The sequence below is a fragment of the Lepisma saccharinum genome, chromosome 10 (genome assembly GCF_977018435.1).
Source record: "Lepisma saccharinum chromosome 10, izLepSacc3.1, whole genome shotgun sequence".
In the NCBI taxonomy this organism is placed as follows: domain Eukaryota; kingdom Metazoa; phylum Arthropoda; class Insecta; order Zygentoma; family Lepismatidae; genus Lepisma; species Lepisma saccharinum.
In genome coordinates this window covers 9,338,382-9,353,584 of record NC_139238.1, presented here as the reverse complement: position 1 = coordinate 9,353,584, position 15,203 = coordinate 9,338,382, and the positions used below count along the sequence as shown (strand labels likewise).

The window sequence follows — 15,203 nt, the reverse complement described above, 5'->3', positions numbered from 1 at the left end:
AAACGATTCTTTCCGAGAATATGTATCTAGAGGTATGTTCCTGCATTAACAATTGTTCAAATATGTTTTCTCGAAATACTGTATGTAATAATAGCTAAATATTGGGGGGGGGGCTTATCGAGGGATTGGGGGGCTGAAGCCCCCCCTAAAAGGGCCTAGCGACGCCACTGGCCACTGATTGTGAAATTTGAAAATTCACGATGATGCTATAATGCGTAATGGTGGGTTAAGTGTTGCTTCTTATCGCGACAATCATGTCTACGAAAGTACCAATGAGATGGTGCCTCGTCAATGAACGAATGAAGCTGATTGACTGCTCGGTTAAGTGCGCTCTGCCACACAAAATTTCGGCGGGAAATGGCCCCATTGCACAAAAATTGGCTGAAAACCTTTTGTTCCATTGTTTCAAGCTAAGCACTTACCTACAAAACGTATTTTATATATAAATCGAGACAAGCAGAGGATTTATTCGAAATACACGTCCCTCCCAACTAAATATGGGAAACAAAGCACACTTTCACGGTAATTTCTTTCCCCGCATTCAGTTTTGTTCTAAATCACAATTGATCGATCAGATCGTGCGACCTTGAGCACGTGACCTTGGGTAACCACCAGTTGGAATGCAATGATGGTCAGTGATGTAACTCATGAATAAATGATGGCGTGGCCTATTTTCGTCGGCATGAGGTGAGGTCCCTTGTAAAGTGATGTGGCTCTTCCATTGAGCTGAAAAGCCTTATCATATATTTTGCGGCAATCACTCCCTTCAGCGGCGTTTTCAGGGAATTTGGATGGGCATTAATTTCCATTATTTATTAGCCTTTTGCATTGCATTATTTCAGCATAAGGATTGTTAATTATTGTTATCGACATCTAAACAGTTGAAAGATGCACATGCAGTAGCGGCGATTGGGCACCTTATACATTCCAATATAAGAAGTTCGTTGAGTTTATGGACCCGAGACCTCCCGAACTGTGGTCCCTTATGCCCCAACTTGTGCATATTGTCAATAGTGGTAACGATTATTCAACAAGTAATATTGGTGTTGCATTTGTCTAGTGAGCCGACCTCCGTGGCAGAATGGTTATCACATCGTGCCAGTGACGTGCACTGAGGAGTAGCTAGTCTAGCAGAGATAGATCAATCAATCTGAAATCTCTAATTATTTTCAAATCACAATATTTATTGTTTTGTTGAAGCCACAGTTCACATGCAACACTTTTTTTCACTCGCTTCTCGTCCCTCTGTGCATTCAGCGGCCTAGCTCGCTCTTTCTCCGCCTCACAGTTCCAGGTAGAAACGGGTTTTTAAAGGGAAAGGGAAGATTTCTGCCTCTACCTCCCTTGCCACGTCGCCCCCGCTCCAATGGTTGAAAGCCCTTGCTTTCAGGTCCTCCAGTCTATCTCCTATAGGACAGATAGGGGATTGGATTCCCTTCGCTTCCTTTGTAAATCCTCTAAAGAACTAGGGGAATTTTTTCTGCAGTACTTCTGTTCTCTGTATTTCCACTAATTTTTACACGTTGTACAATATGCATGTATAATATGGGATGGATGAACTTTTATTATTTATGCAATTGGAACGTCTTATGTGCAGACAAAAATTTTATGCTTTCTTTAAATATGGAATATATCATGATTAAATAACAAATATTTGTTCACGCTCTCCCTTGCTCTCGTTTTAGTAGTGTTTTATTTAAATATACTAATCTCTTGGCTTCCAATAAAATAAATGGATAAGCTAAACAATCATAAATACGGATGTATTTATTGGGCAAGAGAACGCGCGTTCTAATTCTTGTTGTTGGTTTGGTATATTTTACTTCGCTTTTCTGCCACATTTGGTTATCGCGAAAATGAGGATGAGTGATGATATGATGAAACTGATGAACGGACCTCACAAAGAACAATTCAGGCCGGAATTCGTGACGAGCCAGCATTCTTGTTCTTATGTGTTGTACTCTGCCTGCAGTGAATAATGAAAAAAATAGAAATGAAAAATGTATCCCAGAACTCAAAAAGCCAAATGAATATCATTGAAGAAAGTAGAAAAAAAGGTTTGTTTAAAGGTGTGTTTTGTTACCCATCGCTTTTTCTAGCTGTATAGATTTAATCGGAATAAGTAGCTAAGAGCTTGGAAAGTCGTGAGGGACAATCATAAACAGAGAATTCTAGGCTCCTGATTTCACAGTGCCCTGCAGATGCACTGGGAGGAAATTATTTGTATTTTCTTCTCTCTTCCATCGCTTTACCTAATTTCTGCCATGACGATGAACGTTGAATAAATTAAACGGGTGAAGAGTGGTTGCAAAGAAACACTCATGCAAAGGCCAGGGCTCGAGTCCGGATCCTTCAGTAACGAGATCGTGAGATGGGGAAATTAGGGAAATCAAGCAATACAAAATTTTTGAAAAAACGTTAATCATATATAAAGATGATATTTCAAAAATTCAATTGAAAATTACTACTCAGGAAAAATGCAGTTTGCTTTACCGATACCCACGTATCCGAATAGTTAGCGCCTTCCTCACATGTTTGTTGTCGGCCGACCTCCGTGGGGGAGTGCAAGTGGCCCCGGATCTGTACCCGATGGAGGTATATAGTGGTTCGGATCCCACATTAAACTATAGGTCTAGTTCCGATTAGCCTTTCTGTGTATAAAATGGACTTAAAACATCAAATCAACCATCAAATGAACCAACCGTGGGCGAGTGGTAACCACAGCGTGCTATACAACACCAGGAGTTCCGGGTTCGAACCCCTACCTGGACATGGGTGTTCTTTGTGTTCGTCCCTTCATTAATTTTGTCGTATCATCTTCGCGATTAACCAAATGTATCAAAAAAGCGAATCAAATCAAATCATTCATTGATTGATTGTTTGATTTGGTTTATTTTACTTCGCTTTCCGCCATATTTGGCTAATCGCGAATACGATACGATAAAATTGATGAAGGGCAAGGGACACACAAAGATCACCCATTACCAAGCCGAGATTCAAACCCGGCATCTCTGGCTCAGTAGTCAAATCAGATCGTTTTTTTATTTTCGAAAGTGGGTGGAAGTTATGTGTACAATTTTTTGTAGTCATTCTTAACTTTGCAATTTTTCCAGTATTTGACGTTCTTCTTTTAGGAATACTGGGCCCTAAAAGGGGGGGGGGGGATTATGACCCGTTGGGCACGCCACTCATTGCTACCCCAAGTGTCGACGTCACCGCACGTCACTGCATCGTGCTATGACGCAAGGGGTCGTGTGTTGTTCTAATCCCGGCCTGGGCATCATATCATCATTCATTCTCATCTTCGCAATTAGCCAAAAGCGGCAGAATAGTGAAGTAAAATAAACCATTATTATCATTGCCAGAAATCTCCCTTTCCAACATTACTATTGAAAATATAATAAAGAAGTCTCTTACTAGAGCCTCCCTGATGGTGTTGTGTTTGTAAATATACACCTGAGTTTGGTTCCTGATGGACACAGTGGCTCGGATCCCACTTATAAACTGTATGTCCAGTCCCGATTAGCCTATTTTAGCATATAAGTGGACTTAAATGTTTCTGAGGTAGCTTAAGATCTTATGATATTTCGTTCAGTAGTGTAACGAAGTAATTGATTGAAAACTATTTCATGGCAGCTTGAGTATATATATATTTAATACACCGTCAATTTTTAGTAATACCGTATGGTATAAGTCTATAAGGAATTTCGATCCAAAGAACTACAACCATTTTCTCTTTTTCTTTCCAGGTGGACTAGGAAATAACTCGTGAAAATGTCACATCACAGTGATGACAACATGCTCATAGCAACGAGTGACTCGTTTTGGGAGCCAGGCAACTATAAACGGACAACAAAAAGGATAGAAGATGGGTATAAGTTGTGTAATGACCTTATGCAACTCATTCAAGAAAGGGCCGACATAGAAAAGGGTTACGCAAAAAGTTTGAAAGGATGGGCGAAAAAATGGAACGACACAATTGAAAAAGGTAACCTGCTTTTTTTTTATTGTAAACTTACAATTTTAATGTTCAAGTATAATTTTTTCGTGTCCTACTTAAAGTAGTTTAAGGCCACAGGATATGTTCTACATGTACAGTACACATGATAATGATACGCACATACATGTGCCCAGAAATGTGGAAGAGCATTCATCAAGACTTGGCTAGACTTTTGGCCGAAGCCAGCAAAGTACGTATTTTTCGAAATGGCCTCTCCTTTCAAAAAGCAACTATGTTATTTCAAAATATGAAAAATTACATATGCTCTATGAATTCTAAGCAGATGTAATTTTTTCATGTTTTGGAATATCTTAGCTATTCTTTAAAAGGAGAGGAAATTTCGGAAACAGCTTCGCTGACAACAGCCAAGAGTCCAGCCGAACCTTAAGAAGCAAATATGGGAATATTGAAGGAAGTATACATGCAGAGTAAAGAATTACAAAAGTTGTATTGTGTGATGTTAGTAATCCTGGCAACAGAAACATCTCCTGACAAGTGTTTTTTCAACCTAAACATTCTGGTCCACAATACCCCTTCACTCCACAACCAATACACCCCTGCTCAAAAATGTAATCACACAGAATGGAAAACCTGCCTCATTTACATCACTCTCCATACCCTCCAGATCCATACTGCCACTGGCAAATTTACCCTCTTTCGTAAAATAATCTGCCACACTTCAAACGTCATCTATATCCTTATCTCCAATGTTTGTGGTGTCTTTTACCTGGGTTGGTTGGTTGTATCTGGGAAAACATCCACAGTAGTCAACCTCAGGATCAAGAACTGCTGCTTCTACACCCAAAACCTGGACTTCACTGTTGCCATCCATACCAACAATCACATTATAGCTTTCAACGACCACTACCTGGTAGCGATCATCCACTCTTTACCTTAATGCACCAACACCTCATTTCATAAAATATGGGAGACGGCCTGCAAAGTATCCATAAGTGCAACCACACCACCTTAAAGCCACTCAGTAACTTTCCCAATCAACCCCATCTTCACCCCTCATCCCCATTCCCAACCTTCCCTTCTGCTCACATTGCCCATACCTGTATTGCTGTTAATTGAAATGCCATTTTGTTCTTTTCATTGTTCATTTATCACTATTTCATTTTTCACTTTAGGTATGTTGGAGGGGAAAATCCCTTATCTTGTTTTCTTTCTTTTTTTGCACAATTTGGATGTACGGTTATGGAAAGAAGTACTTGATCCATAGACCCTCCACCAGTAGTTGCAGTGGGGAAGTATTTCATTTCACAACTGGACATCCTCATATGACTTCTGAATTATATATAGCTCCCTGCACCCTCAAACATTCCTTAATTGTGGTTTGAACCATCCATTGGAGAGGCCTCTTTTAACTCATTTCTTCCTCTGCACTGTGAGGTCTGTCGGTCATTATCACCACCACTGACTGGAATATAGTACTTATATGGACTACATTTTGAAGATTAGTAACTGGACTGAAACTGAAATTGATGCCTATCTGAAGACCATAATTGATTGAGAAGGTGCCTGTGTCTACCTTGGCTTTCAGGGTTCAATTTGTTAAAAAGAAATTGGTAGTTTAGTAGAAGGCTCTTATAAAGTCAGAAGTATTTGAGAATTAAAATTCAGAACCACATGACTTAAGATTCATTTACAGAACATTATGTCAAGAGTTTGCAATGAAAGTATCAATGTGTGTGACAAAATTGCTTACACTTATTAAGGTAACCTAAATGCTTCATTCACTTGACAGAGAGCAGAAGCTTGTGACAGAAGATGATATACTGACACTGCATTGCCACCAATAGCTATTATGGCATGTATTTTTTAAATTTTTTTATAAATATAAGTTAAAGTATCACATTTGTAATAAAAATATGTTAATAGTAAACTTTTTGTTTTAAGGCCCAGAGTACGGCACAACAGAGGCAGCATGGAAAGGCGTACTGGTAGAATCGGAAAGACTGTGTGATCTGCATCTGAAAGTCAAAGATAATCTATGTAACGATGTTATGCAACAAGCTAAAACATGGCAAAAGGACACGTATCACAAGGTATGTCCCAAGCATGAATTGCACTGCTTATTGGCTTCAGTTATGTCGCTGTCCTGCACCATGGCCGTGCGGTCTTAAGGCATCAGGCTTTGGGCTCGGGCTTCGGGACCTGTGCTAGTTTGAGTACCCTGGGGAAAGCATAACAAATTTTCTCATGAGATTTTGGTCAGTGTATGGGACCAGTGGCCACCCACCATCGTGAGGAAATTGGGGAGCTACGAATGAGTACTGTAACCTAGTCATGAAAATCCTACGATGACAACTGACCACACGTCACCCCGTAACTGGTTGGATGGCATCCCACCTCTGCTGAGGCATGTGGGAGTGAGGCTGGCAGCCAGTAGATAGGCCGTGCCCCTCAGGGGCTGTTGCAAAATTGGTTATTATTTTATTAATTATGTCACAATAAACATTTGCAGACTTGCATCGATGGTTGCAACTAATGTGTTGTGTTGTTTTAAACTGGTGTAAATGTAAAGTTCCACTGGGAAAATGTGCACTATGAACTGATATGATTCTTGTGAAAGTAAAATGTCCCTATTGTACAGAAGGTTGTTCGCTTTATATCCGACCATATTTGACGGGTACTCACATTAAGAGATACCGCGCTGCCACCACCGATCATGTTCTATTGGACCCCCAGCATTGTGGACTATGGCCCAGCATCGCAGTTTCTATTGGAGCAAGCTCCGGTGCAGGACAGGAATGGGAATTCTGTCCCACTCCTCCCTGCAAGCTTTCCATAGACCATCCAGGGTGCGCGGGCGGCGATGTTGAAAACGTAGTTTCAACAGTCCAAATGTGCAAAAATCGATTGGACTGGCATCTGGGCTTTTCACAGGAATGTCTTCAAACGCAATGACATGAATTCCTAATTCCTCTGCCATTTCCTGATAAAAACGTAGTGATGTTCTGGCAGTATGGCTCGAAGCCTTGTCCATATGGATCATCACCTGGTTTGCGTCCATTCCATACAATTTTTGGATGTCTCTCCGAAAGATAGGTGTCAGAATGGAGTCTTGGAAGTATCTGGCATTCACCTTCACGTTTTTGTCCACCTTGCGTATCATCAACTTACCCACATATCCGAATCCCGTCACAACAATAAAGCCACAAGGGAAACTTTCCCTGCAACCCTTAGCACTACGGGTGACACTTTGCTTGCAGCCCTTCTCCTGTGGTTTTCGTGGGTGAATGTTTCGCAAGGGGAGACTGTTGTGTGTAACGGGCCACAATAGCTTTCGCAGTAGTCACCCCCGAGTGTTAACCCATTCTCCCGACACTGTTTCACAATGCGTACGTATGAAAACTTAGCATGGAAAACGGCCATTATGTAACCCTCCCAATACCGGTTGATTTTCGGCACCATTTGATAACATTCACTACCAACACTCACGCACCTATAAGGTCAGACACAACACTTCTCCCGCCAGTAGGCCCATAGTTCCAGCATGATACGCCAGGTGGCAGCACCAAATCGACAATGGTCGGATATAAAGCGAACAACCTTTGTATGATGAACTATTGGTGAAGTAACATGTTACATTTGAAAACCAATTAACAGTAATGCATTACTTTGAGTTATAATCATTTTATATTATCTTATTTTTTATCATCTCACCCGACTCTGCATACAGAAATGTCTGTACTAATGTGTGAATTATTAAAATTGCAGTCAATGATGCAAATCAAGGAGAGGAAAGAAATGGAGGACGCGTTTAAGAAAGCTCAAAAACCCTGGGCCAAGGTCCTGGCAAAGGTGAACAAGGCAAGATCTGATTACCACACGGCATGTAAAACGGAAAAGTCGGCATCGAACCAGGAAAGGAATGCGTCCGGGGATAGTTCTCTCTCACCAGATCAGGTATGTCATGTACGTAAAATTCTTATATTGAATCTTTACCACGAGTTGTTAAGTTTTTTTTTTTTTTTTTTTTAAACTACAAGTCTTTGCTTTCCACTAATCTAACCCAACCAGAACATTGAACGAGTACTTTGTGAAGAAATATGTACACATATGTATAATATATATATAAACTATCAACATAAATAAATCCTTTCAAAGCTTAACTATTTACTTATAAAATTTGTTGTTTTGGAGGGTAGTTGGTCACACACATCGTTGCTTTTAGGTGGGTGACTGATCACGTTTGGCACCCTCTCTGACTTGTTACATACATTTTGTGCAAGTAATTGCTCTACACTTTGGAATGGTCAGCACAATGTGCCACAACGGGTTCCTGGGTTTGAATCCCAGCCTGTGCATGGATGTTCTTTGCAAGTGTCCCTTCATCAATTTCATCATACCACGAGTCCAGTGGCGGCGATTGGGTTCCAAAACCAGGGGGTGGGGGTCAAAGACAGTATATTTCCCTTTGTAGATAAGGTGTAGCATAGTGCGGGGGCAAAAGTGGTGAAAAGTGAGGGCAACTGCCACCCCCTTGTCCCCCCTTGCCCCCGCTAATCGCCGTCACTGACCACTACTCATCCTCATTTTCACAATTAGCCAAAAGAGGCAGAAAAGCGATGCTAAACAACAAAAATTCAAGTCAATCAATAATAATACTTGAACTTAGCTTTCATTTTTGGCAATATTTTCTGTACAGAATATTAATTATCTGCAGTGCAAAAACTGTTTTATATAAATACATACAGGGTGACAGAAAAATTGGAACTTTTGAAAAGCGTAGCTGGCAGCACTGCATAAGGGTATCTTGAGCAACAGACAACATTGCCATTTAGCAATCATGGATCAGTGGAAGGGTCAACATCGTGCTTTCGCCATAAAAATGTTTTTTACAAAAACAATGTCATTGCCTGGCCACCAAGATCCCCGGATTTGTCTGTATGTGATTTCTTCTTGTGGGGCCACCTTAAGAGTCAGGTGTACATGTCTCGGCCAAGAACAAGGGATGAATTAAAGCAACGAATTAAAGACTAAATTCGTGCCAGCCCACCTGACATATTGCAGCGATCAATGAGGGACCTCAATGGCAGATTGCGAGAATGCAGAGCTAGCAAATGACTCCATCTCAAGGACGTAATTTTCAAAAAGTAATACTGTGGATTACTGTATCTTAAATGGCAAGTTGTAATAGTTCAATTTCTGTCAATATGTGTTTTTTATCTGATTTCTCTGGTGTCTGGTGGGTTTATCAAAAGTTCCCCTTTTTCTGTGTCACCTTGTATAATGCATTGGCAAACAATCTTTGAATTAGTGGGAAGTAAAAAATGTAGGTAATTTAAATGCAAGGTCACTTAAATATACATTTTAAGAAATATCTAGGTTTATCTTTGCAAATAGTCCACGTAGCTCATCTTATTAATAATAATATAAATATGAACTTTCGTTTCTGACTGTATTTTCTAGTTATTGCAAATGATGTACATGTAATACAGAGAACCATTGAGTAAATTAAAGAGTTTTAGTCACTAAGGAATCGAAAGTTGTTATGTATACCTAGGTTGATCTCTTCATCCAACATTACAGAAAGAAAAGGCATCTCATCTTTCAAAGGTGCTGTGGGAGTAAATTAAGTACTATTTCCTAAGCATTGTCTTTGTTTCTGAAATGACTTGGTTCAAACATACATGTGTATTTATGCAATGATGGAAACGTGTTCACAAATATGAATAATTGTTTTTGTAATTTTGTTGCAGAGAGCTGCTGTGGTAAGTTATTTTCTGGGAAATACAACATGTAAAGCTATTTTTTTTTAACCAAGTAGTTGTGTGTATTAACCATCGGAAGAGTAGTGTGCTAACAGTTCCCTTTGCCAAGTATGGTAGTAATTCAATATATTATAAATAAAAATGCACTTTTGTGTAAAGTACATTGCACAAAGGAATTACATGTAATAACTTGCTGTTTTCATAGCAGTGTTGCTGTTAGGCCTTTTTGTCCTTTTCATTGTTCATTCCTAGTGCATTCTAAGTGCATAGGAGGAAAAAAATCCTTGTCTTTTGTATAACTTCGATACAGTCAGAGTTAACACGATCCCTATGTCTCGGTATTGATGCACTTTTCACCCTCGAATTCTACGTGAATAATATAAAATGTAGGGTAGGTACACAAAGTATATTGATGGCTGTGTGGTACAGACACATCGTCTTTGTGGATACACCAAACACCATGTTGCAAACTTTGCTGGAGAGCCTCACGGACTCTGTGGACACTTTCAAGGGGGGTACGCCTTTTTTTGCTGGGGCCCTTCGTGGTTCTTATTGATATGGTGACCAAACACATTTGATGCCACTGTGTCACCTGAATATCGTTCTTCTGTCTGGAATTGAGCAATGTCAGTCCACAATTCAGCTCAAGCTGCACAGCTACAACACACTTCTCGTGCATGTAGAATTCCACAGCCTAAATACACACCTGCACTGGCCAATGGTGCATGGTGAAATAAATGGCAGATGTTTGTGTTGCACTTGGGCATGACAGGTGGCACCGCTACACTTTTCTTCATGCAGGATTGCTATTTGTTATTGTACTATTTCCCGTGGCCCACCTGTATTATAAGTCCCGCACTCTGATCTAAGGTGTCATGCTTTGTGCTTTGGCTGTTGGACGCACACAGGTTCGAGTCTCCTGGGGGGAGGCATTACAACTTTTCTCCTGAGTTTTCGGCCTGTCCATGAGACCAATGGCCAACCACTATCGTGAGGAAATTGGGGAGCTACAAATGAGTAGTGGAACCCAGTCATGGAAACCTATAACGACAACTGGGGGTTCGTCGTGCTTACCGCACGCCACCCCGTAACTGGTCAGTGAGGCCAGCAGTCGGTAGGTAGGCCCTGCCTTCACAGGCTGTTGCACCATGGGGTTATTTACTATTTACCTGTATTATAAAGTTTCTTTTTTTACACAAGACCAAATTTTTCATCACACATTGTATCAAAGGCTTCATGAAAAATTACTGCATTTAGCACGGCAGAACCTGGATAAAAAAAATATATAATGTAGTTTTTAGAATATAACATTCAACTGAAAAATAAACCCATGTAATAACATAAACCAGTACGTTATATGTAGAGCCCGGAAGTTCAGGCATTTATTTTCGTTAAAATAGGCAGGCAAAAAGGCATTTATAATGTGGAAAATAGGCACTAAAAATGAAAAAAAAGGCAAAATAAACCGAAAAAAAGAAGGCAAAATAAACCGAAAAAAATGGCACATTTGGAAGTCGCTTACTTTTATATATAATTTCTGGCAACATGTTAAAATCTACATTGGGAAGAGCATTTCAATTTTCTCCGTCTTGATTTCACATAACTACAAGGTGTTTTTTTAAGTTCTCAACATTCATTGATAGTCGTCTGTCAGAGAGAATGCTCTTCATAATAGAAAATGATCTTTCTACTTCGACAGAAGTTATTGGAGCATACATAAAACAAGCTAATGTAGCTGGACTCATTTTGGTAACAGCATTTTCACCTTTTAGAATATCACAAATTGTTTTCAATTGTTTCAAGTCCTTATTTGCACTCACTACATGTTTGCACTTTTCCGCAACAGCTGATCCCTTTTCTCCTGGCACTTCCATCATCTGCTGCATAGATTCCTCGAAGATTTTCATGGATGCTACAAGAGTCTCACCTCTTTTTTCTAGCTTTGTAATTGTCTCTGGCAATGCACAATAATGTGCAAAAATAAACGACAGTTCATTCTTCAGTTCTGAATAGCACAGGGGTTTTTCACTTCACGATTGAAGCCGCTTCATTTTCTGGAAGAGCATCGATCACCTCACTGATTTTTTCAAGGTTGTTAGCATAATATATAGCTGTTGATATCCAGGTTCCCCATCTTGTCAAGACTGGTTGCGGAGGTAAACTAAGCTCAGGCGCAACTTCCTGAAATTTTCGGGTTCGAGAGGGAGATTTCAGAAATATCTTCTTTATGTTCGAAATCAACCTCTCCACTTCAGCAGTCAATCATGCACAAGGAAATGTTAACCGAAAGGCTATATCCTAACTCAGCATGAAATACTTTTTTCTCACACTTGTCTCCTTCAGCAATGTTGAAACATGCGTGAGTTCAATATTACTTAAATAAGGCAAAAATTATTCACGTAATAAACGGAAGAAAAATAAATGCCAACATTTTTTTTAAAAAAAATGGTCAAATTTCATTGAAAAAGGCAGAAAAAGGCATTATAATTAAAAATAGGCAGTGGGGTCCCAAATAGGCAAAATGAAAAGGCTTCTAAAACATTCGAAACAACATAATAAACGTATATCTGGAAAAATTTTATCAATATATGCAGTAAATAAAAAGAGGCATTTTGCCAAACTTCCGGGCTCTAGTTATATGTATCAACACATATTTAGGACATTAAATATACTCTCTCGTTCTAACCCAAATAACTGCTGTTTTTATTTTGTGTGTAAGCATAACTGCATTCCAATGCATTGCTACCATTGTTATGTGTTGATTGCTTGCTAAAATGATATTATTGAGGTAGTTTAAATGCTTGTTATGTCTGTAGTTCTTAGAATTTAACATTCAGCTGAAAGAATAACTCCATGGAAACCAGTAGCAGATTGAAACTGCTATGAGGCACAATTTCATGCTACAGTGTGCTTCATGTGTTACTCTCCCTCTGGCACCTGTGGAAAGGAGATTGATATCTGCAAAGTCAAAATGCAGTCTTACAAACCATGTAAGAATATTATATTTTCTATAATGTGTTTTGTGTGATTTTATAAAGTACCAACATAGAAACTGATTATAACTACAACTAACTAACATAGGCATAACTTCTTAACAACTACACATGCGAGCAGATGGTCACGCTGACCTTTGTGGTGAACTATCTAGCATAGCACATTATGATGTCGGGGATCCCAGGTTCGAATCTTGGCCAGGGCATGAGTGTTTTTTATGGGTGTCCCTTCATCTTATTTCATGATGATATCACTCATCTCCATTGCCACGATTAGCCAAAAGTGGCAGAAAAGCAGGGTTGGCATGTTTAAAACAGCTTGTTTTAAATGTTTAAAACTCATGCCTATATTTATTTTTTTCACTTTTATAATTGAATGGTATGTGAATGAAACAGTTTTGTTTTGCTCATAACATACACTGTTGTTAATGTGTGTGTATATTGTACCTTCAAAATAAAATATGATATTTCAGAAAACATAGTAGTAGTAGATCCAATACAAAACAATATGGGACATGCAAATAAGGGCACCGAACAGTGTTAACCTAGGTTCAGCATCATATAAACTCTCCTGTATGCAGTTAGATGCCCGAGATAACACATCTATTGGAAAGGGGACAGTCAAATCTCTGGAAAGATGGTAAAATATAACACTATCTGCTTAAGAATGACAAAAATATTTTCTTCACCTTCAAAACATTTGACTGTCTGATATCATGGGGCATCCTTAGCTGTTCACAATGATTGGTTGAGGTTCGCCACTTACCTTACTAAACGCTTCCACTGTTTGCTTCCATTTAACCCTTTCATTTCTGTGTTTAATGAGATTCTTAACTTTTGGACACCAGTGTAGTGACAAAAGCTCTCTCACGTATGCATATTGCAACAGGAAGTATATCTTAATCATTATTTGACATTGTTAGAACATCTATAGGGAATAATTCAGTTAAAAAAGCATTAATTTCAAGAGAATCTTACCACAAATAACCTCTCCTAAAATGTCTACCTAGGTTTCTTCTACACTGGTTCGATCTGAAGCGAGACAGTCATTTAGAAAGTTCAGGGAGTTGCTAGCATCGTCCAGTGACCATCATGAAGAGGTGAGAGAGGAATGCAAATATACATGATACTGTGATGAAGTTTGTAGTGGATGACACAGAATGGGGAAATGTTTTGCTCATAGATATTTGTTTGGGAACTTACTGTTTAAGCTGTTGTGTTGAGTGACATGGTTTCTGAATCATGTAAATCGCATTTTTACTGATGTATAGTTCAGTCTTTTTTTTCTGTGTTATCTTGCAAACACTAAGGCGCAATTGAGCACAGGGTTGGTTGATAACATAAAGTGTTACGTGGAAGTACTCACATAAACTATGTATGAATATATTTTCCTCCTTGGTAAAACACAGGGCGATAATGATAATTGTGTGAATTTTGTGTACTTGTGTGTGTGTGTCATTTTTTTCCCAATATATGAGGGATATTCGGAAAGTAAGTTCTGGTAAGCTGTTAGGAAAAAAAGACACTCAAATTTGCCACATTTATTAGAATCAGAATTCTTACTCCATATACAATTTTTCAATGTAAGAGGAATTGTAGCTTTCCTGGCTACGTGATTTGAACAAGTGTTCTTGGGTTACCAGCCAAGTTAAATTGACATTAGCATCTAATGTTTTGAGTGGATACATTGAACTCATAAGATAATGTTGGTCAGATAAGGGTGAGGTTAAATGTGCGTGTCTGTCTTGTGATTGGTTCACTCTGGATCGCAGTGTTCTGTAGTAACAAAAAAAAAGAAGAATCTTAGAGCACCGGGATTCGGAACTAACCAATCACAAGACTAGAGTCTTAAGCTCTGCCTCTTGATACACAAATATTTAACCTTATTCTCCAATTCAACAATCCCTCATAATAAAAGCAATGTATGTGCTCAAAATATTGGATGCTTACACCGATTTAACCTGGCTGGTAACCCGAGAACGCTTATTTGTAGTTTTTGATACAGGCACCTTTATTATTAAGGTAAGGTAAGGTAAGGAGTCTTGTAGACTCTTGCCATAGAAATTAGCTGCCTGATTCTTTGTCATGTTGGAAAGTTTCCTTTCACGCTGCACATGTTGCCACACAGATGCCATTAGTGTAACAATTTTGCGGTGAGTAGGGTAGATAAAGGTCTGCAAAAGCTTATATTCCAGGTCTGACAAGACAACTGCCTTAATGGTGGTGGAGAGAGTATTGAGAAGTTGTTTATGGTACAAGAATTTTGCACATAATAAATGTGCGATACACATGTCTGCCCTTTTTTTTATCGCTATTCAATCATTCTAAATCCTGTTTCCTGCTTTGGGGCCTACTGCAACATTCATTTTGAAGAAAATGATACAATATGATTGACTCTGAAATAATTCTTGAAGGTTTTCCTGGTGGCAAATGATGGAAGAGGTTTCCTCGGAATATCAACCAGGGGATTTCCAGATAGGCTTTGGA

General features: G+C 39.1%; 1 protein-coding gene across 7 annotated transcripts in view; it reads left to right on the top strand.

Moving 5' to 3' along the window:
• Synd (protein kinase C and casein kinase substrate in neurons protein Synd) overlaps positions 1–15,203 on the top strand; it is a 246,705-nt gene that overhangs the window by 207,109 nt on the left and 24,393 nt on the right. For 3 of the 7 annotated variants that reach the window (XM_083129515.1, XM_083129509.1, XM_083129510.1), the window contains exons 2-6: positions 3,750–3,988; positions 5,903–6,051; positions 7,727–7,915; positions 9,712–9,723; positions 13,727–13,816. In XM_083129515.1, the coding sequence (XP_082985641.1) occupies positions 3,775–3,988; positions 5,903–6,051; positions 7,727–7,915; positions 9,712–9,723; positions 13,727–13,816 (654 nt within the window). In that variant the 5' untranslated portion in view covers positions 3,750–3,774. Of the gene's footprint in view, positions 1–3,749; positions 3,989–5,902; positions 6,052–7,726; positions 7,925–9,711; positions 9,724–13,726; positions 13,817–15,203 lie in introns of all 7 variants that reach the window. The other 4 variants (XM_083129511.1, XM_083129512.1, XM_083129514.1 and 1 more) reach the window with 4 other exon arrangements.